General features: G+C 30.4%; 1 protein-coding gene across 1 annotated transcript; it reads right to left on the reverse strand.

Annotated features, from left to right (window-relative positions):
* Positions 1–205: 205 nt before the first annotated feature.
* On the reverse strand, positions 206–17339 carry LOC145330526 (ras-related protein Rab-13-like). The gene is made up of 14 exons (XM_080175152.1): positions 17264–17339; positions 16797–16832; positions 16075–16171; positions 15199–15260; positions 12190–12229; positions 11674–11735; positions 11162–11196; positions 10488–10509; positions 7571–7634; positions 6469–6532; positions 5150–5214; positions 4736–4754; positions 2987–3091; positions 206–338 (listed from the first exon to the last, which is right to left on the reverse strand). Exons 1-14 carry the CDS (start codon positions 17304–17306, stop codon positions 285–287), a joined length of 768 nt encoding a protein of 255 aa, XP_080031278.1. The 5' UTR covers positions 17307–17339; the 3' UTR covers positions 206–284.
* Positions 17340–23989: the final 6650 nt, after the last annotated feature.

Consider the following 23989-nt stretch of genomic DNA (forward strand, 5'->3'; position numbering starts at 1 on the left):
AATTGGTTTGATTAAACCTTTTGGGGCAAAGCCCCTAGAGGCTAGGGGCGAAGCTGCTAGTTTTAATACAAAGTCACAAGAAGCTAGAACTTTGAATTGAGTTTCATAGTACAAATGTATGAAATTACTCTTCAAAAGTTAATTTAAAATACATTTCTGTACGGACATATGGAAGTACATGAAATAATTTTAGAGTAGCTGCGCCACTTGAAATCAATAAAAAACAGTCATAACATAGCATTACCAAATATGAATAAATCCCTAAACAATTAATATATATAAATTTATTTACAACAAGGAGAATGATCTTCTTTCGCTTCCCATGCACATTCTACTCCCTGAATAAAAACATCTATAGAGTAGCTGTTCTGTAAATAATAATCTATCAGGCGGTTTCCCTCAAAGTTCCTAGTTGAGCATAGAACCACCCTCACCGTAGAAAAAATAGGCCCTCTCCCCCTCCACCCTTTATTTTATTTTTGAATAAGAAAGTGTGGGTCTCTGAGGTATCACTTGGTCAATCTGTATTAACTTCAGGGAAGATTTTTACAGGTCCTGGTAACATTTTACGGAAAGGATATATCAACCTTCTAAAGAGAAAGTTAATTGGGGGACTAAATTATCACCTATCTTTAGTGGTGACGCCCTAAAGAGACAAAAAAATCTAAAAAAAGAGATTTATTTATACTTTATTATAGTAGTTTTGACATTAGGATAGCATTTAATGATAAATCAGGCAAATAAAAAAAATTACAAAAGAATTAGTTTATTCTTCTGAGCATTTAAAAACAAGGATGACAACATCTATAAAAGCGAAGCACTGAAACGGCAGGACAAACGGACATTAACACTTGTATAGTGTCAGAACTGAATAACCAGAATATAAAAGTTGTAAGTCAATTTGTTGAAAAACTGCTTGATACAGGACAAAATGTTTATGGACAATGGACATACTTACAATTTAAGGACTTGATTATTGTGTTGCTTCGCTTATACTATTGTTCTTTGTTGTCCCAGGAATCAATATACCAAAAATCAGATCAAACGGATAATTAGATCATATAAAAATTTGTTGTTAAAAAAGTAAAGAAAATTAACATGTTTGAAATGGACATACGGACATTCTGGTAATGATTATAGAGTTGCTACTCTTTTTAAATCGTACCTAACTACTACAGGAATTATCATGCAAAGTTTGAAATCGATAGGACAATTCTAACATGCCTAAATTAACCAATAAAAGCTATCTATCTCGGACGGACGGACGGACGGACGTACGGACGGACCTACCCTAATTATAGAAAAGCTTCGCTTTTAAAAAATATTTTAAAGCTTTGATATAAGACAACATTTCATGTTAGATATAAACCACAAATGACCTTTTTTTTATCATAAATCAGAAACTGATCTTTAAATATCGACATATCTTTCATTCATAAATTACAGTGATCCAAAGGGATGAAACAATGGCTGAAGAATGTACATCACCGATGATGATGCACCAAATTACCAACTCTTTAGATTACCATTAGTGGTTGTAACATTTGGATATTTAACTTAAGCAAACCACCAATCAAAATTCAATAAAAGCTACCAAAGTTGTTAAGCCAACGAATAAGAAAACGTTATAATAATTTTTTTTGGGACTAGAGTGATAAATAGCCCAATGTCCCCGCCCTCCCTGGAAATTTATGACGTACTTTGAGCTACACACTATCTAGAGGTTGAGCGTTTATTTATCGTAATATCAGTTGCGCCCCTTACATCTAGAGGCTTTGTATTCGAAATGGTATTTGTTAAGACTTAAATCTAAAAATAGAATCCCTGGACCTATGTAATGTATCCCGGAGAACTATATTGATGCACTGGTTCAGTAGTTATCAAAATCTTAAGCTAGAGAAAAAAATCCTTACTGCTTTATATAATAGGATATTTTATTTAGAGCATTTAACAATGTTACTTGAATGCCTTAATTTAAGGATTAAACTTGAAACTGACCAAAACCAGAAATTACCATGAAAAACTAGTTTTTTTTTCTAATTACAAATTCTAATTAACAATTTATTTTATTTTGAAAGGGGAAATATATTATTTTAAGTATAATAAAAAGGACACTTACTATTCCTATATATAAGAAGTTTTTATTGCAATTTTTGAACTTTCTGATTTATTGATTTTTTATTCTTTTGGGCAATTAAAGAAGAAAATAATTTTATCATTTATATTTAATGATATTTAACTATTTTTTTGGTAATTCTCATTGTGATGATGTTTATTTTGCTATGCAAGAATTGATCAATAATTAGGTTTTAAGGCTTTTTAAACATTTAGATACGTTTTCCACAATAAAGAAATATTTTGGGTCCCATTTAGAAATAAATTAAATGCATATTTTTTTATTCCTAAACCCTGATTATTTGAAAATGTTATACTCTAATTATTTTGAATTTCATACTGATGAAAGGGGTATTCAATAGTGCAACCTTTCTTGATCTAGGGAATGTCAGTCAGCAGTTATCTGTGCGTTTGTTTGAGCAGAAATGTTGATAAGAATGGGATTTCCGCAGCCAATGTATAAGATAGGCGTCTGAAAGTCATTGTGTAGTTTCATTTAAACATGAAAAATTTAGGTTCGGGTTCGCATCTCAGCCAAACTTCGTAATAGCTAACGATGTTAAGATATGTAACTTCTTTTGTCGTGTCAATAAAAGGAATTGTAGAAGGAATGCCTTAGCCAATTACCATCCAAAGTTAGAACTTCCAGGCAAATCGTGTAATCAAAGGGTTAGATATCTGCAACAGTTGGTATGTTGGTGCCTTGGGATCAACCGTCTTTATTCTATTTTATTGTCTGCGTTACTTTTGGGCATAGTTATACGTGTTGGCAATTACTTAAACAAATCTTAGAAAACGCCTATCGCAAAAATGCCTATCTCAGTAAAGCGCTTATCATAAAAAAAATTCCTACTACATATTAACTACTAACCAGAATGTCCATATTGGTGCTGAGGTGTGCAAGCTCTGCAGGCTGGGGATAGAAACTATTGTTGCTGTGTCCTCCAAGGTGGATTGTTGGTCCCAGTACATTATTCTGAAACAAAGTTCATCATTATAACAAGGGCAATTATGTCCAAAATTAAAGAAATTTTCACCACTTTTTTTTTATAGAAAATCCAGGTGATTGGACCACTAGAAACACAGTGTAGCAACAATCCGACCACATTATTTGTTTAAAAATGGACACGTTTTGAAACAAAATAAAAAGTATTTTTTAAGTCAGCATTAGGTAGTTTAATTTCTCTGAATAAAGCATCAGGTTAATTTTATTGTCTTATTGGCTATCAAGTGTAATAATTTCTTTGGATAAACAGTTTTAGTCTTCAGAAAGAGGTTAAAAATAGAGAGGGAATGGATTATATAGAATACATAAGGAACGGTTACAGCAAGCTAGACTGGCGTAGATATATTGAAGAGAAGCCTCACTATTAATACCTTGAAGTAATAATATATTTAAATCTTTTTTAAGTAGGTTTTTGTGTATGTTATTGTTAATAATACTTTTATAGTTATTTCTCGTATCGTATTATAAACGGCTTTCCGCGGATATAGAATGTACAATTATAAGATTAAAACTAGTTTTTTTAGCCCCGTGGTGCCGAAGGCACCGGCTAAAAAACTAGTTTTAATCTTATGATTGTACATTTCTATATTCGTAGAAAACTGGATATAATACGATGCTAGACATAGTTTTTTCGTATGGATGAGAACCGGTTCCTATCCACCGGATTCGAATGAATACGAGAAAATGTTTTAAAGTAATAAAACAATAAAACTTTATGTTTCATTCTGAGGCAACGCAAAAAATAATATTTTTGCAATTTTAATTAACAATTAACAGGTGAAAAGTTACACCTATAATTTATTAAAATTATGTCTTTGAAGAGTTAAATACTTTTATATAAAAGCAATTACCTAATATTTATTTCATAATTATTAGAATAACAACGGGACACATGTGTTAAATACTCGCGAAAAAAAACTTAAAAATTTTTAGCAATATAAAAGTGGTTGCAAAAATTCGCTGCAACTCCCAAAATTACACATTATTAAGTTACTTTTTCTATAATAAAAAAGTAGACAATGTCTGTCCGTCCATCCGTACGTCTGCCTTTCTAAAGCTTAAGATCTCGGTAACTTCTAAAAGAATTGATCTCTACTCTTTAGAGAATATATATATTGTCGTTGAGGTGGTTTTAAGCTATTTCTAATGTCTGTAATGTCAAAAGATTATTTATAGTAAATTCGAAAACTTGATACAATATATATTACTAGATACTACGCCGCGCCCCTAGATGCCTCAAGGAGAGTTGAATTCGATAACAAAATTTTTATTTTAGATTTAAAATGAAAGAAAAAAAATTCGGAGCAAATTTTTTGAGGGGAGGAGGTCGACAACCTCTTCCTATTATTAATTCTAGATCTAAAAATATGTTTTTTTTGTGGGGATAATTTTTTTCTATGGATAATTTCTCTTGGGAGGTTGGTGGTACTCTCCAATGATAAAAATACTTATAAACCTTCCCAGGACCTATGAGAAGCAACCCTGTAGAGGAAAACCTGATCGGTTAGCGAGATCCTTCGGTACAAACATACAAACACACAGACACATAGATAGATATACCTGATACTTTATTATAAGGATGTACCCTGTATAAATAAATAATATAAAACTTACCACGTCTTGTCTACTCCATCTAAAACAAAACACAGATTAGAATAGTTACTATTAGCATTGAATTATAAACAACCTCTGGTTTTTTATCTCATTTTCTGTGTGTAAAAGATAGAGGGCTATAACTGAGTGACTTTTCAGATTTTGGTATGACACATAACTGAGATTTGGATTTTTTTTTAATATAGCACCCTATCCTATTATATAAGGTGGTAAGTAACCACTGAAACAATTTGTTATCAATTTAAGGGAAGCTTCACATTCCAGGACGTTATTAGAATATTTTCGTTTTTAAATGAAAGTCTTCGGATGTTTTTATTCTGCCCCTTCTCCCTCCTACATCAAATATAGACCCCTTGCTTCTAGGGGCTCAGTATCTGGTGTTACATAGGCTGGCAAATGAATTACAAGTCATACCTGGAAATCCAATCCATCCAGAGAGCTTCAGAGAGGGCGGAGAACATCTCATTTACCTCCAAATTCTAATGAAATTAAGTTAGTCAATAAGAATCAGGTATCAACAGCCGTGCGTCAGCCGTCTGTAAGCCAACGGGAATCTTTTACAATTATAAAAATCAGCAGGAAGTCAACTCCTGACCCACAAATGACAATCCACCGGATTCGAATAAATACGAGAAAGCTATTTATGAGTTTTTTTTTGTGGAGAAGCAACTCTATAATACCAAATGTCCTTCTGTCAGAAATGTGTTTTATTTCGACTGTCATTTAAGATAGATGACCAAAATATTTTGTGAATGTTTCCTATACAAATGAACATCCAGAATATAATTTACTTAATTTATCGGTCTGTCGGTGACTTTTTGCTTTTTTGACTTTCGATGAAAAGTTATTTAAAAATTCTATTAGTTTTAAAATATATGTATCTTTGGCAATATTAAATATCAAATTCTCTTCAATACATTCTTTAATAAATGAAAGTTAAATAACTTTGAAAATATCTTGTTTAAACAATTTCTATGATAAAATATTTATGAAAGTAAATATGAAAATTTTTTATTAATTGGTATTATCATAGATACTCGGTTACCGTTTGTATGTCCGTCAGACCGACGTTGTAAAAAATATTCATGTCCTCTTTTTAATAGCGAAGCTTTTCTGCGTCCGTTCGTAACGAAGTGCCGTTAATCTAAGCATATTAGAATTGTCCTATTGATTTTAAACTTGCCATTATGATTCCTGTAATGTTAGGTACAATTTAGAAAACAACTATATTATCGAAAAGACGTAGTTATATTTGAAGTAAGTTGGTTATTTAACTCTTTGACAACAATCTCTATATAGGGTTTATCCTACCGTATACTTTTAAAGCTTCACTTTTATAAAGTTGTCATCCTTGTTCTATGAATAAATAACAGAAAGCGCTCAGCTAGGTAAAACGTGCTTTTCATGATTTCTTTTTGTTGTTGAATGCATGCAAACTTGTTGTGCATAAATATTTTTAAGACCTTTTTAGGTTGTTGGGTCCTAAAGCAAGATTATATCTTTATCTTTATCCCAAATGGATGTGATTCAAGTAAGCTTCCCTTTGAAAATAGCCAGCCGCGCATAAGCTTCAAATTTAAACCGCTTGTGTGCAAAAACTAAAATTCTGTAAAGATCGATTGTCTGTTTAGGAAAAGGTTTTAGACATCCAGCTGAATTTTCAAGTTATAATATGACGAATTGACTAAGGCTCACACGCAGATGACGTGTAGCTGCTGAGCCCACAAAATTACCTCTTTTGCTGAAGTTTCAAAAAGATCCATATTAAAAGTGTCTGCAAAAATTTTGGCTTCTTCCCTGCAATAAAAAAACAAGTTAGAGTTTTTTTTTTATTTTAAACTTTTAAAATTTTAAACTTCGCTAGAAAACCTAAAATAACATAAATTATGAAATAGATTTTCATCAGTCAAAATTGTGTTTTATAAAAAATGAAAATTCATGGTGCAAATTTTCTAAGAAATATATGTATTTATATGTTTTACCTAAATGTTATGTAATTTCCACCTTTTCCATTAACGGATTTGTACTTTTTACATAATATTAAATAAATTTTCCTTTAAACTATAAAAAAACAAGTAAATAGTAAAGGAACAATTATCCTATTAAATAGTAAGCCTTTTTGTCTGTAGCGAAGGATCTCGCTAATCGCTTAACTGATATGGTTCTCCTATACAGTGACGCTTCTTATGGGTCCCAGGATTGTTTTAGGATATTATTCTGCCCTTCCATAATCATATCCCTTCGAATATAGAGCCCCTACATGATAGGGGTACAGCTGCTAGTGTATAATATAAAGTAGTAAGGTTTTTTCTTGTCTGAAGCTTAAGATCTCGGAAAATACTCCAACCTCCCCGAGAGGCTAGGGACTAAGCAGCTAGTAATGGTTATAGTAAAACATACACATAAAGTCTACAATATTAATATTTTATAAAGATTCGCTGCCGTTTTCCTGCAAACCGATGTAAGTGGCGGAAACTGCGGCGAGAGACTTCCAAGGACCACTACCGCCGCTGAAAAATTATGCCCTAAAATTTTTCTAAAGAAAAATCACCATAAGGAATTATCCTTTAAAAAATATTATTATTTGATGTATTTTTAAAAAAATATCAAATTAACAAAGAATGACTTTGATTGATTTGAAGTTGGAAATCTTTATAGAAATTCTTTCATTGAACTTTTGCTTGAAGCCTTGGTCTTTATCAAGCAGAATTCTAGGGATATATGGGAGTAAACTTCATCTTCCATTAATTTCAAACACTTACATGAATATTTGTAAAAATACAAGGAGGATAAATTATCTAACACTGATCTATCCCTGAAAAAATGTATAATTACCTTGTTACTTGACGTCCATGTTTAAGATCTGATTTGTTGCCCACCACCATGCATTGTATACTTTCTAGTTTAGTTTTTTCATTTTAATACATTTAGGGGGGGGGGCGGGGGGCGGAACGGTATCGCATCCGCTCGTCGTTTTGGGAGGTGATGGGTTTGAACCTCGGCTAAACACCAGGTCAAAACGAATGACGTTAAAAATAGTTCCTATGTCAAATATTAAAAAATAGAGTAAAGGGAAATGCCTTGACCCAAAACAGGTGCAACTCATTACTATACATAGATATGACTTTCACAATAAAGGTCGTGCAATAAAAAAGTTAGATGTCAGTAGGGTGTTTTAATACCCCGTGTGTTTGGACCAAAAAGGTGAGATTGGCTCTCCTAAGTTGTTTAACCTGACATTAAAGTGTGATGGACAGCAGCCTAGCCCATAAGAGTTGAAGTGTTAATGAACTTCTTCCCTACTAAAACCAAGGGTTTGGCTAAGTGAGTATATGGGGAGATCTGTAGGGCTAGGGCATTAAGGGTTAGCCCTTCAGGGCAAGAGGTATCCCATAGGCTACAAATTATTTCGTTTTATTATTTTTTAGTTTAGATACATCAAAATTTCCAGACCGTCCTATATACTATTGCAGTTATATATTTTCTTTTAACTTATGGCCAAATATTTGAAATAAGTAACTTTTTTAAGGAACAACTTAGGCCTTCTTGTCCATAATTTATAGTAAATAACAGTGTTTTAAGACCAAAAAAATCATAAACCTTTGTAAACAGGCTTATACTGGAAAGGCTTCAGCTCATAAAGTAAGATACCATTGGTTCTTAAAGGGTATCCTAACAAATTAACAAAAAAAATTATAGAATAGTCAAACTTAATACAGTTAGGGAGTTGAATCCATTTTTATAGAAGCAGAAATATAATCTATGATTATGGTTTGGACCCTCTAAAACTGTAATCTACCTTTCCACTTTCCCCTCTCTTGGTGAAGATATCTTCAATGCCGATACGATTTTTGAAATGTAAGATTCTACTTTCCCTTCTCTTGGTGAAGATATCTTCAACGCCGATACGATTTTTGAAATGTAAGATTCCACTTTCCCTTCTCTTGGTGCAGATATCTTCAACACCGATACGATTTTTGAAATATAAGATTCCACTTTTGCCTCTCTTGGTGAAGATATCTTCAACAAGAGAGACAAAAGTGGAATCTTATATTTCAAAAATCGTATCGGCGTTGAAGATATCTTCACCAAGAGAGGGGAAAGTGGAAGGGTAGATTACAGTTTTAGAGGGTCCAAACCATAATCATAGATTATATTTCTGCTTCTATAAAAATGGATTCAACTCCCTAACTGTAATAAAATACTCTTTTCTTGTATAAAATTCTAATATTACAAAATGAAAGGAATATTAGTAATAATAGTCTAACAAAGGCAAATATTTAATTGATTCTCTGTAAAATTTAAAAAGAATAGTGCTCGACAGCCGCTCTTGATCCGTTGAAATATGTATAAGTTAACTTCAGTTTTTGTAAGTAACTCAATAACAAAAAAAATAATTTTTACCCAAGTTAAAACCAGCAAATAATACTTTTCAAAATAATAAACTATTAATTACACATTGACTTCAACAAAACACCAAACCTTCATATAAAAAAAAACATTTAAACTTAAATTTAGAATTCAAAACAAAACTAAACAAATTTTTCAGTATGGCTTAGAACCTGTTCTAATCCAGTAAATATCAATCTGTTTCTAATCAAAACTGAAAATTGTTTAATCCTTCTAACATATTTGAAAGAAGGCGTCTTAACTTTTTTGCTTTTTATTTAGAATAACTAGCCGGTGCTTTTAGTACGTAGTAGATGTAAAATTTTCCATAGAATTCAGATATGCAATCGGTTTTTTTTGTAGACCTCATATTTTTGAAATAATTTAAGTTTTAAAAAAAAAATAATTAGGTCGGTTTTAAGGTACTAAAACGCAACAAAATAAAAGAAGAAAATTGTCAGTATGAACAAAAATAGTAAGATCTTTAATTTGACACCTTACTTTTTAAGTTCTGTTGAGTAATTATTGAAATAATCTATTTTTTAACCTCGGTTTAATAAAAACTTTAAACTTAAATATTTTCTCACACAGACATAAAAAATATGGGTTCATATATACCTTTAGAATCAGAAAAATAATACGAATCCATTCTAAGCAAAATTGAAAAAAAGTAAAAACTTTAAAAAATAAAAATGGCCTAAAATATTATATTTTTACAGGCAACACTTAATTGTAACTATTAAACTAGCCAATCAAAAATCTCAAAGTAAGATCAAGAAGCTTCAACTCAAAACTTAACCAATAGAATTGACAAAAAAAAGGATAATGTTCATACAATACTACAATAAAAATAGTGATACTTACATAACATGTAAAAAATGAAAAATTATGAACAAATATGCTTCAATCTGTTTATAAACTTCAAAACAAGCAGTTAAAAATGCATTATTGTTTCTTGTGTTTAAAAAATATCTGTTACAGTGTATCTACATTTGTTTAGGTTTTGTTCAAGTCAACCCTCTACAAAAAAAACCGATTGCATATCTGAATTCTATGGAAAATTTTACATCTACTACGTACTAAAAGCACCGGCTAGCTATTCTAAATAAAAAGCAAAAAAGTTAAGACGCCTTCTTTAACATCCAACTGAAAATCAAATGTTTTACGTTCATTTGTAAAAGATCTTATAGTACATAGTAATGTAATAATAATGCCAAATGCCGGACATAGCAGCTAGGGACGAGACATTCATAAGGATTAAAATATAAAAATGCAGCTACCTAACCCTAAGAGATTCCATCATATAATTATAATAAAATACATGAAATTAAATCTTTAGAAAATATATTTAAATGAAAAGTTCCTGATAATAGGAAGCCAGGAATCTACAAAATTTTATTCAAATATTGATATTTCTTATATTCATTTTTTTGTTAATATTATTATTGAAATTATTCAATATCAAAGAAATGTTTCTAATCAGAATAAAATATACTTGTACCTAGGGATCTAAAGGGATGTAAAAGGATGAGACAATGGCCGTGATATACATCCTAAATAATGATACACAAATTATAACCTTTCTGTAGATTTTGGTTGAAACGTTTGAACACTCATCTTAATGAACGAACCAATCAAAATTCACTGAAGTCCTCAAAGTAGTTCAGCCGACGAATGCGAAAACGTTATTATAAAACTTTGGGGACTAGTGTAATAAACAATCCATTGTCCCCACTCTCTCACTGACTTGTACCGCAGTTTTAAGAAGCAAACAAATATTTAATCTAAGGTTAGAAGGGGAGCTCCTGTGCTCGACTAAGCAATTTGAGGTAAACCTCAATTAATTAAAAGAATTTTTGGATCAAGTCAAGCTGAGTATGCCAATAGCCTGTTTTGGCACACGCTACTTGACTTGGGGGAATATTGGCCTAATCTACCTGTTGCCATTGGCACACTCAGCTTAACTTGATCCGAATTTGTTTTTTCAAGTACAAAAGGACAAGCAGATATTTATTTATTTCTTGAATATTTGAATTCCTGACAAATATCTCGAACTGTTTCTATCCAATTCACTGAAAAAAATTAATTGGTATTCTTTCACTTTAGAAATAACTAGGATGACAAAATCCAAAAGTAGCGAAGCACAAAGGAAATAAATGAGCAAAATTTCACTGGTCATAAAACAGAGAAAGAGAAAGAAAATCACAAAAACTTCAAGAAAATATTTTTGTTTTATGAAATATGACCGACAGACAAAGTAAGTTGTATGATAGATTCTCTTTAAGAAGAAATATCAATACACAAAAAAAGTCATCAAGGTTTCCTTAATAGCAGCCCAGAAAATCACATTTTCCCTTTAGCGTTACAGACTGACGGAAGTACAGACAAAGTTAATTCTAGAGTAGCTTGACTATAAATAGTTTAACTTATAGTACAGCGTATTTGCCTTGTTATATTAAATGTGTGTTTATTAAGTAGGCAGATTTATAAATTTAATTGCAAAATGCTTAAATTCTCTATTCTTATTTTCAATGTAAATATATATTTACCTATATTTTGGAAAGATATTTTATCAGTAATATCATACACAAACACCACGGCATCGCATCCCCTTGAAAAATAATTAAATATGTAGCATTACATTTCATTTTTTAATATGTACTCAATACTCATAGAATAGTTGTAAACTTCTGTTATTGATATAAATGGAGGTTGTACTAGATTTTCATGTACTCGTGAAACTTGCAACTAGCTAAAAAACGATACCCCACATCCACCCCCCTTACCCAATGCCTTCCCCTCCTACTGGATGAACGAATTGACCAATAAATGAGGTCCATATTAATAACCTATATCGACGACAAATTTTCCCCTGTCAATATATCCACTTCCACATATTCTATATCCAAACTGAAAAAATTTTCGGACGTGAACATTTTTTTATTTTGTAACCCCTTCCTCTTTTTTTTTCTTTGTTATGGAGTGAATGACAATAATATTGCATACAGACCTACTTTCATAATTATTGAGCAACCTTGCTACTTTAAAAATCAATTCATATTTACCGGAAGTAAGATTTTACGAGACCACGAAACCTCTCCTGTCCTAGAATTTAATAGTTATTTCTCGCGTCGTATTATAAACGGCTTTCCGGATATAGAATGTACAATTATGAGATTAAAACTAGTTTTATTAGCCCCGAGGTGCCGAAGGCACCGGCTAAAAAACTGGTTTTAATCTTATGATTGTACATTTTTATATTCGTAGAAAGCTGGATATAATACGATGCTAGACATAGTTTTTCGTATGGATGAGAACCGGTTCCTATCCACCGGATTCGAATGAATATGAGAAATAAACTTAAATCTTTAAAAATATTTTTTTTCTCTTTATTAAAGACGACTAGGTAAGCTCATTAATATCAAAGCTTTTTGTTTTCACAATTACAATCATACCGTATCAGACCTTATATTTTAAAGTTCAGAAAAGAAGGTGTATTAACTTTTTTGCTTTTTATTTAAGATAGCTAGCCGGTGCTTTTAGTAAGTAGTAGATGTAAAATTTTTCATAGAATTCAGATATGCAATCGGTTTTTTTTGTAGACCTCTTATTTTTTAAGTAATTTAAGTTTTTTAAAAAAATAATTATGTCGGTTTTAAGGTACTAAAACGCAACAAAATAAAATAAGAAAATGGCCAGTATGAACAAAAATAGTAAGATCTTTAATTTGAAATCTTACTTTTAAAATTCTGTTGAGTAATTATTGAAAAAATCTATTTTTTTAGCCTTGGTTTAATAAAAACTTTAAACCTTAATATTTTCTCAAACAGACATAAAAACATGGGTTCATATATACCTTTAGAACCAGAAAAATATTACGAATCCATTCTAAGCAAAATTGAAAAAAAGTAAAAACTTATAAAATAAAAATGGCCTAAAATATTATATTTTTACAGGGAACACTTAATTGTAACTATTAAACTAGCCAATCAAAAATCTCTAAAATTGACGAATCAAGAAGCTTCTTCTCAAAACTTAACCAATACAATTGACAAAAAAAAGGATAATGTTCAAACAATATATACAATAGATACTACAATAAAAATAGTGATACTTACATAACATGTAAAGAATGAAAAATTATGAACAAGTATGCTTCAGTCTGTTTATAAACTTAAAAAAAATGCAGTTAAAAATGCATTATTGTTTCTTGTGTTTAAAAAATATCTGTTACAGTGTATGTACATTTGTTTAGGTTTTGTTCAGGTTTTGTTCAAGTGAACCCTTTAAAGCCAAAAATTATGATGCTTAAAATAAAATTATTTTTTTATTATAGTTTTATAAAACTTTTTCAATTTTGCTTAGAATAGATTCATAATATTTTTCTGATTCTAAAGGTATATATGAACCCATATTTTTTTATGTCTGTTTGAGAAAATATTTAGGTTTAAAATTTTTATTAAACCGAGGTTAAAAAAATAGATTTTTTCAATAAATACTCAACAGAATTTTAAAAGTAAGGTGTCAAATTAAAGATCTTACTATTTTTGTTCATACTGGCCATTTTCTTCTTTTATTTTGTTGCGTTTTAGTACCTTAAAACCGACTTAATTATTTTTTAAAAAAACTTAAATTACTTAAAAAATAAGAGGTCTACAAAAAAACCGATTACATATCTGAATTCTATGAAAAATTTTACATCTACTACTTACTAAAAGCACCGGCTAGCTATCTTAAATAAAAAGCAAAAAAGTTAATACACCTTCTTTTTAATTTAATTTTAAGTGATAGAATTATTCTCTTTGAACTTTTAAATATTTAACAATGAAAAAGATTCTTACAAAAGTGTAAATTTTAATTAATTTAAAGTTATAAAAGTCAATCAGCTTAAATTGAATTAACTTGATATTAAGAAATTAGGAAATGAATACAAAATTAAAAAATCAGAAGGAAAATAATGTTAATTTGAATGTCTGGTGTTTTCCCTCAAAGTGCCTTGTTAAGCACAGGCACCCATCCGTCTCCCCTTATTTTAAAATTAATTTGAAATTCTTTTCCATTTGTTTGTTTAATACTTTAGTTTAGGTTATATTGGGTTCTAAGTAGCCCCTCCCCTTTTTTTAGTTTTAAAAAAATTCGGGGGAAATTTTTTGTAGGGGCGATTTCTCTTGGAAGGGTGGTGGTACCCTCCCCCAAAATAGTTATAAACCTTTCCGGGACCTATGAGAAGCTACCTTGTTAAGGAGAACCCGATCGGTTCAAGGGTTAGCAAGATCCTTCGGTACAAACTAACATCCTTTTACTTTATTATAAGGATATCAAATGTTTTGATCTTATATAAATATAACAGTTCAATATCCTTTCTTTACAATGGATATCATCATTCATCATTAATACCTAATTGCTAGTTCTAAATATCCAAAAATGTGCAAATTTGGTACTGTTATTTTTAAAAAGGAAGCTTTTTTTATATTTGGGGTCAGTCCGTCCGTCCGTAACGTTTAGCTCTTAACGTTAATTTAAGCAGGTTATAATTGCATATCGATTTCAAACTTTGCATAATGATTCCTACAACAGTTAGGTACGCCTTAGAAAGCGCAGCAACTCTAAAATCGTTACTATAAAGTCCGTACGTACATTTAATACAAGCTGATTTTTTATTTTTTGACAAAACATTTTTGTATGCTAATATTATCCTATTCATATATTTTTTGGAATACTGATTCCTATTACATCTAGGTACAATATTATAAGCAAATCAACTCTATAATCAAGTCCTAAAAGTGTAAGTGTGTCCTTAAACAGTATAAAATTTACATACAATTTTGTTTAAACTTGTCCATTAATATTCTGTCTATTGAGCTCTGACACTCTATTAGTGTTAATGTTCCTTTTTTCTTCCTTTTTCAGAAATTCGCTTTTTTTTTGTTGTTGTTATCCTTGTTTAAATATATAGAATAATAAGAATAATAATCAGTTGACCTATAAAAAAACTTTTTCAGTTCATCCCTTCGTTACACTATGGGTTAAAAATGTATAAAGTTTCTTTAAAGATAATGATTAAATGACAATACCTGCCGTGTCCCAAACTTGCAACTTGACATATTTTCTTTGGCCTAGCTGTAGCATCTTTCTCCTTAACATATTGTTAATGTTTTCTTCATTATTTAACTTTAGAAAGGCAACTGTTCTAAAAGTGAAAGAAATTTTAATTTGAGAAAACTTTAATTTTTAGCTGTCTTTTTAAAAATTTTATTAATTCTTGTGACAAATACCCTATAAAAAGTATTCAACATTATACAACAATTCAATTAAATAGATATTCAGTTAAAAGCACTAAGCATTTTACCCACAGCCACTCAACTACATTAGTATAAATTATCCTCTATTTTAAAGCTTCCCTGAAACGTACAACCAATACGGACCAGCATTTTCCAAGATCCCCCCCTTCCCTCCATCCATTTTTTTTATCGTTGAAAACAAATGGGGAGCAGATGTTTTTTTAAAGATAGATTAAAACTATCACAGGCCTTTACTTTTAGGGATTCCTTCATGAAGGAATCCCTAAAAGTAAAGCCAAATCGGTTCAGTGATTACCGAGATCTTAAGATTATTGACAAAGTAGAATGATGTCTGTCCGTCCGTCTGTCCGTTCGTCCGTCCGTCTGAAGCTTAAGAACCGATTTGATTCTACTCTTCAGGGTATATACCTACTGGTCCTGTGGTGGTTTGTGGCTATTTTCTTGGGGGGTGGGACACCCCCAACCCCCCCCCAAAAACAAAAAAATTCCCCCCATTTTTTTTTGCAGAAGATTACCTTGGTCATTTTTTTTTGCAGGAGATTTCCTTGGTCCTTTTACGAATTTCACCTTAATTTTTTTTGATCACTTCTTGGGGCAAAGCCCTTAGAGGCTAGGGGCGAATCCGCTAGTAGGTTATAAAAGTATTACCTAAAATCAATGCCAATAGTGCTGACATAATTCTTGTTAAAATCCTCATCCACAAAGCTTCTCAGCAAACTTGTTTTTCCAACCCCAGCATCTCCAACTTTATTATAAAACAAGGATGAAAACATCAATAAAAGCAATGCTCATCAAATAAGAAAGTTAGACAAAGGGACATGAAAACAATAGTGTAATAAGGCATTTAATATTCAAAACTATTTAGAATTCACTTTAAATCTATTGAAAAATTAAATAGATATAGGATGCCTGATATGGATATACTTACATTTTACATGATATTAGAGATGCTTCGCTTAAAACAATATGTATAATGGTACAAGGAAGCAAAATATAATCATAAATAAATAATAAAAAATTTCACACAAAAGTTAAACAAATCATTATGTTCAGTATGAACATACATACTAGCTGGTAATTATTATAGAGTTGCTACACTTTTTAAACTGTATATTATTGTTCAAAATATAATTTTATGATCGTTAGGATAATTCTAACATGCCTAAATTAAAAAGAAGAAAGAGTAAAATATCACAGGTAAAATTATGTGAGCCATATGATAGCTAAACTAAAAACAGGAATGACACTCACTCATAAAAGGAAAGCACAAAAATATTTTAATGCTTCTTAATTTTATGGTTGTTATAAGACAAATATCGCATAGAAAAACTTTTAAAAATGCCAAATAAAATGATACAAAATTAACTTACTTAATAAAACTTTGAAGGGTCCAATTATTTCTTCATCTAAAAAATAAAAAAATATCAATAAAATGTAAGAAAAAAGCAAATTCTTTCTAGGACGACATTGTATGCGTTCTTTTTGAACTTTGAAAAAAAACAATAAATAAAATGATAAAAATATATAAAAGTTAATTTGAAGAAAAAGGTAAGTGAGTGAGCTTTTAAGGAAAGCTTTATAAGAATTATTATAGCCAGTTTCTTAAAGTGGAAAATAGAAAACCATATAAGATTATTTTCTTCTAAAACATTCCTACGTTAATTAAGCTTAGAGTCCGCACTCCTAGAATTTGGAGGCTCCTTGTCCAAAGGGGTAGGGAATTAAAGGGCAGAAAACCTCCCTGATCATGAAATGAACTTTAATAAAAGATATTAAGTTTCTTCACAGTACCATTTTGTACCTCTTTAGAGCAACTACCATGTCAAATTTAACTAACCTGAATCTAATGGAACCTTGTATAATTCAAATCCAGTTGTCATCTTCCATTTATAGAACTAACAAATTTCTTAAACAAATATGATCAAAATAAAAATCTAATAAAAGAAAAACTCGTATAGGTCTCTAGGGGCGAATCCGCTAGTTTTTAAAGCATAGCTGACATTAGATTAAATCGACTTAAAAGTGATCTTGGCTGTCATAACAATATTCTAATGATATTATGACGTTATGAAATACTTAAGCAGGTTTTAGGCTATATTTTCTAGAGATTATGTCACATTACTATAATACGGTTACAGAATGGTACAAAGAGAGGGGTATGTTTCTGGTAGAATCCGTAAAGGTGTGTGTTTTAAGGCTTAAAAATAGTAATAGAACGATGATATTCACTAAATATGTGTATTTCTTATTGAAAAGAGCTATAGACAAAAAATATAAAAAAATAACATAAATTTTTATCGTTCTACTAGTGTTTTTAACATATAACACATAACCTTTACGAATTTTACCAGAAACCTACCCCTCTCTTATTTATATGCCTAAAAATGCTCATTTATTAATGTACATTATATAACATAAAAATGACGTAAAAACACCAATCAAAATGTTTTGATAACTTTTTTCTCATGCAATTTAAAAATGACTAAAGATTTAAAACAGTAGAATAAAACTTTTGCTGATATTTTTATTTTAGATAAGGGTTTTAAGTTTGTTATATAATAGAAAAATAAATCCCGTCACAAAGCTAAAAGACGCTTTTGAGGGAGAGGCGAATTTTTTTACTTTGGGGAGTTGATCATCTCCTCTAAAATTTGTCAATGAAGGAGGGGGGGGGGGCTATATATTGAGTAAGAAATATCTGATTTGCCTGATTTGTAAAAAAACAAATGCTTTGAATTATGGCCGAAAGTGTCAAAAGTTTTAAAGATGTTTTAGAAGTCCTTAATTTTTTTTCGATGGGGGGGGGGAGTGATAATTATGCAACTAAAGAAATTTTAAAATCCATATACTTAAAAATCAAAAGTTTTGGTATAATTGTAAATATGAAAGATAACAAAAAGTTCTGAGTAAGTGAGAGTTTATCCTTACATAAACAAGAATGACAACATCCATAAAAGTGAAGCTCTGAAATTAGAAATAAAGGTCAAACCAACAATAACTCTTGAAGAGTTTAAAAATTTAATAAGCAGGACTTTTAAGCAAAATTATACATACATTTGTTGCAAAATTGCGTAATTAAAGGAGACTGTATAAGGACATACTTCGATTTTTAGGATTTATTTAAAGAAGTGCTTCACTTAAACTATTGGACGCTGTTGTCTTAGAAATAAATGTTCCAAAAATCAGATGAATAGGATAATTATATAATAAAATAAATAAAAATCAGCATGTTTTAATGGACGTATATACTTTCGAGAAACGATTATGGAGTTGTTACGCATTCTAAATCGTACCTTACTATTATAGGAATCATCATGCAAAGTTTGAAAACAATAGGACAATTCTAATACATAGGAAACAGAATAGGGTGATTTTCTTCAAAGCTCTGAAAGAAACCGAAACACTACCCTTATTTTGAAATTGCCAATAAATGGAGGAAGGGGGAATGGTTACCTATGCTTATCCCCTGTGGGTGTCCTATCTCTGCGGGCTACCCGGATCCCAATATAGCCAAACCTAGTGTGATAAGTAAACGCACGAACAACTATTTTCCTTTGTTTTTATCCAAAAAAAAGGGGCTGAAGAGAATTCTTTGCTCATCAAGGCACTTTGATGGAAAACAACTAATTTAGTATGATGAGACAGGGAGAACGAACAAATATTATTCTTTCAAAATCATTATACAGACAAACATACCAACACACACAATTACTAAAGAGTAGCTACACTGCTACAAATGCCACAAATAATTTGCCACATAGATATAGAAAAAGCCAAACAAATTTGAGAGAAGTTATTAGGGTAAACAAATATGACACTAATATGATAACTCGAAGGGAGGGGAATTTTTAGTGGAATTTAATAATTATTTTTAAGTTTCATTCAAAAGGTTAGGCCTAATTTGTTTCTTTTTTTTATGGAGGGGATAGTTCTTTCTCCATCCAATGTAAGTTGACCCAAACCTTTTTTATAAATATAAATATTATTGAAAATATTATTATATAGGTTTTTGAGATATTATTCCTCAAATTCGCAAATAATTATGAAAAAATTTATATTAGAGTTAGAGCCATTATTAATCTTGAACATTTAAATGGCTATATACAATGAGACCGAAGAAAATATCGAGATGATTTTCCCATAGTTGTATGAGAGTTTAGCATTAATCCAATGTAGTTTTTGATTTTTTTGTGGGATGGGGCTATGTCAACCCTCTCTTGGAGACAGGTGAACAGCAAAAAAACACCCCTCCAAAAAGATTTTTGCGTGGGGCGATATCAACTCTATTGAACATATGTATGTGAGTGTAGTAAAAAATATAACCCTTACCCTAAAAAAAAGATCTTACTCGATAGTGGCTAAACATTAGTCATAATAAAAGTAATCATTGACTAACTGTTAATTAATTCTGAATTTTGTTATCATATGAGGAAATAAAATCTTTGCAAACATTGGATTAAAAAATGCTTTGAATTGTATTTTATCAGTTGGGAGAGCTAAACAAAGTCTTACTATGTTGAAAGGTTTGGTAGGCTGTTTTTTTTTATCAGCAGAGATAGTTAACCGCGGTGGGATGGTCTAAGATTAGGCTACTGATTGTTTGACAAAAGTTCTAAGTGATTGTTTTTAATTTTCGGCGTTCTGTTTATATTTATGCTGTTTATTTGGTTACTTGTTATTTTTAGGAAATGAGGAATTGTCATTTTTTTTAATTAGGTCTAGATTTCCAGCTAGGTTTTTAAGTTTATTACACGGAGGCTTACAGGCGGCTGACGCGCGGCTGCCGAGTCCTTGTTTAATAATATTTAAAATCAAGGCTAAAATAAATCCTTAAATATTTTGTTTTTGTAAGCATAGCAAAAGAAAAAAAAACAAGAAAAAAAACAAGTGAATTTTTTTTTAATGGCTAGAAGTTTTTTGTTTTATTGCAGAAAACTAAGAACTAGTCGAAATAAACTTACTCACTTTTTTATTACCATTTAAAATGATAAAAAACTATCTGTTAATTAAGAACAGATTTGAAAACTCGTAAATGTTATAGCATAGAAAGGCAAGGTTTCGCTATCTGAACTGGCGAATGAAATAAAAATTGACCTAGAATTATGAAGGTTAGGTCTACAAATTACGATTACAACGTAATTAAAATGTTAACAAATGTTTTCTTATTAAAAAATGGGACTTAAAATTTGTTTTGTAACATTTGATTATATAATCCTAAAATATAAAGTAGGTAGTAAGTTTTTTGTCTGAGGCTCTGAGATCTCAAAAACTACTTAACTTATAAGATTTTCTATTTTAGGAAAGCTTCACTTAGGTCCCGTGATAATATTAGGCTATTCTACTTTAGGATTTAGGAAACATTTTTAGAAGCCCCTTTCTGCCTCCTTTTGCTGAATAAAGAGCCACTAGATGCTCGAGGCGATTCCGCTAGTTTATTATATAAAAATTCAGCTTTTTATAATTTGTTGCGGATCTCCCTAACCGCCGCGCTGAACCGATATGTTACTCCTTTACAGTGAAGCTTCTTATAGGTCTAGGAAAGGTTTTATACTATTTTTCTCCACCCTCCCATTAGAAAATGACCCCCTCAACTTTTTTTTCTACTTTTTCCTTTTAAAACTAATATGGAAAGTGTTAGAGTCGACTGGGTAATTATTTTAAGTATCTCTTTCTCTATCATGAGATGATAGCGGTGCTTTTGCCGCGCTTTCACCAGCGCGAATGCGGCCTATTACAAATTTGCGGCACATACTGGGGGTGGCTGCGCCTAAAGGTGCCTGCTTCTTAATGGATTGCTTTAAAAAGCGTCAGAAACATTCAGCTTTATGCCGTTTAAGAGGCTTAGGAGCACATTTTTGGGCAGTTTTGACACTGTTACAGGGTCAGCTAGGCGGCGTGAAGGAAGAATCATCATCTCTAAGTTGCATCAAATTCTGATGACTGCGGAACTCAAGTCTTTGACCGTTTCAGGATAATCACGTAGTAAAACCTACAATTTTAATTCATAGAAACGAAGTTGATTGAATTTGTTTTCTAAACGACTTTAATTAAAAATAAGATTAACGCCAGGATACAAGAACTAGTTAAAGACTGTAGCTTTCAACAAATCCCTTATAATTTCAATTGGAAAGGCCCACCTTCACCTTTTTCACACAATATCGGTTTCTTAACCCCCTAGTAAATTGTTATGCACGTCATTAGTTAAAGAGAATCAATGCTTAAAACACAATTTTTGCTATCAAAGGGTAGCTTTATTTATTCGAATAGAAGAAATTACAAGTTTCAAGAAAGATTTGAACCAATTCTAAGCATATTTTAAACATAAAATTATTTTTCTCTGAAATTTAAAATACATTTAGTATTGGATGTTATATCACTGAATACAGTTTTAAAAAGATTTTAGATTAAAAATACAATAAGAGAAAATATATTTTCAGAAAGAAAAATTCATGTAAGCTTTGAAAAAAATACAATTAAGCATGAATTAATTATTTTCAAGTTAAGCATTTTTTTTGGAAACTGATGAAGTTTTAGAATATGATTTTAAGCATTTTCAATACTGTTTATATTTAACATGATTTTTCATAAATATTAATTTAAAAATAACAGCAAAGTTATAATTAATCACGTGTGATTTAAGATATGTATGAATAAAATTGGTGATTTAAGTAGACCATGGTTTAAAGTAGGAAATTTTATTTATTTTCTTTGATAGGTCACCAAATGAAAATGAAAGGACTTCATGAAACATTTTGGGAGAACGTCATTTTCTCGGCTCTTATTTAGGATAGACGGCTGAATTTTTTTGTGTGAAAATTGACCAAAAAGGGACTCGTTATCCTTTTTTTACTTCTCCAAGAATAAACATTGTTTTCAAAAACAAAATTTAATTTTTTCATTGGGAAAATCTGATTTTTACTACTCAAAACCATTATCTACTTTGTTTTTATTATATAATATATGCACATTATAATAACTACAAACAAGCTAAATACATTATAACATTTCTGTGCATTATTACATCAAAAGTAATTTCTTATTTTTTATCAAAAGCCTTAAAAAACAATTATATTAATTATGGGGGGTAAAAAGGTGTTCTCCCGCCTCAAACTTTGAAATCCCTTATTTTACCCTAACCCATAAAAAAATACATTAGATTGCCCTTTATCGACCCTTGAAACTCCCCATATACCCCCCTAAAAATAAAGAGCTTGGACGTTCCTGATTTTTCTATTTAATAAAATTGTAGGTTTAATAAGATAAATCTGAGCATCAAACACCAATTTTTTTTTACTTTTTTACATTATTCATTAACAAGAAATCAGTTTGTCATTTGCAATAAAGATTTAATAGTTATTTCTCGCATCTTATTATAAACGGCTTTCCGCGATTATAAAATATACAATTATAAGATTAAAACTAGATTTTTTAGCCCCGAGGTGCCGAAGGCACCGGCTAAGAAAACTGGTTTTAATCTTATGATTGTATATTTTTATATTCGTAGAAAGCTGGATATAATTCGGTGCTAGACATAGTTTTTTCGTATGGATGAGAACCGGTTCCTATCCACCGGATTCGAATGAATACGAGAAAACAGTTTTTCCAGTGTGGCTTTAAAACCAAATAATATATGCTGGGTTAGAACCGGTTTTCAGCCATACTGATAAATCATGTACAGCATCATATTACAGACAATTTTCCAAGAACAGTAACATAAAATCATAAAACCGCCACTTGGGGCAAACAAAACTAGTTTTAATCTTACAATTTTCATATTAATATCCGCGAAAAGCAGTCTATAAAACGAGGCGATACATAAACTGTTAAATTCTTGGATTTTAAAAATTGAAAAGCTGAACATATAAGATACTAAAATATTTTTGATGCCATAGATTTATGCTTTGATAATTCTATTTTAAAGTAGAAATCATATCATCTACTTTAAACTGTGTGTATTTTAAAAAATATTTAAAAAATGGTTTAAATAATTAAAAATGATGGTTTACATACAACAGAAAGGAATAATTTGATCTCTTTAAAATATCTTTTAGGCTTGAAAAAGAATAGCATACATGAAAACACTTTATCTGAATGTATTTACATATGAAATGTGCTTTAAACATTAACATTTTAATTATTAATGGCTTCTTGTGGTCATTTTTATGCGATTAAATCGAATTTTGATGTTTAAATTTTCCGTTAAGTAAAAAAATAATCAAATTATTAATTACTTTGCTTTGTAGTTAAAAAAAACTTTCACAAATCTATATTTTGTGATTTATTTTCTGCAAATTTTTGTAAATCACAACCAAAATAATTTTGTGTCTACTGAGGTCAATATTGACATAATGTATCTTTTAAAAATAAAACAAGGCCGATAACGTCATATATTAGCGAATCTCATTTTGAAAAATAAGTCCAAAAAGGGGAGCAAGAGTAGTTGATAACAAGGATCTAAAGGGATAAGACATTGGCCGATAAATTGATGTACATCTCCAATGATGTTACACAAATATACCCCTTCCGTAGATTACAATTAGTGGTTGAAACGTTTGGACATTCA

The sequence above is a fragment of the Acartia tonsa genome, chromosome 10 (genome assembly GCF_053477335.1).
Source record: "Acartia tonsa isolate MP-2025a chromosome 10, ASM5347733v1, whole genome shotgun sequence".
NCBI classification, from domain to species: Eukaryota; Metazoa; Arthropoda; class Copepoda; order Calanoida; family Acartiidae; genus Acartia; species Acartia tonsa.

Coding starts and splice junctions, on each gene's coding strand:
- LOC145330526 (XM_080175152.1), bottom strand. CDS start 17,306: ATGACAACTGGATTTGAATTATACAAGGTTCCATTAGATTCAG. Junction 6,533..7,570: donor CATGGACGTCAAGTAACAAG/GTAATTATACAT, acceptor TTTTTATTGCAG/GGAAGAAGCCAAAATTTTTG. Junction 5,215..6,468: donor TTGAAACTTCAGCAAAAGAG/GTAATTTTGTGG, acceptor TAATTTCATTAG/AATTTGGAGGTAAATGAGAT.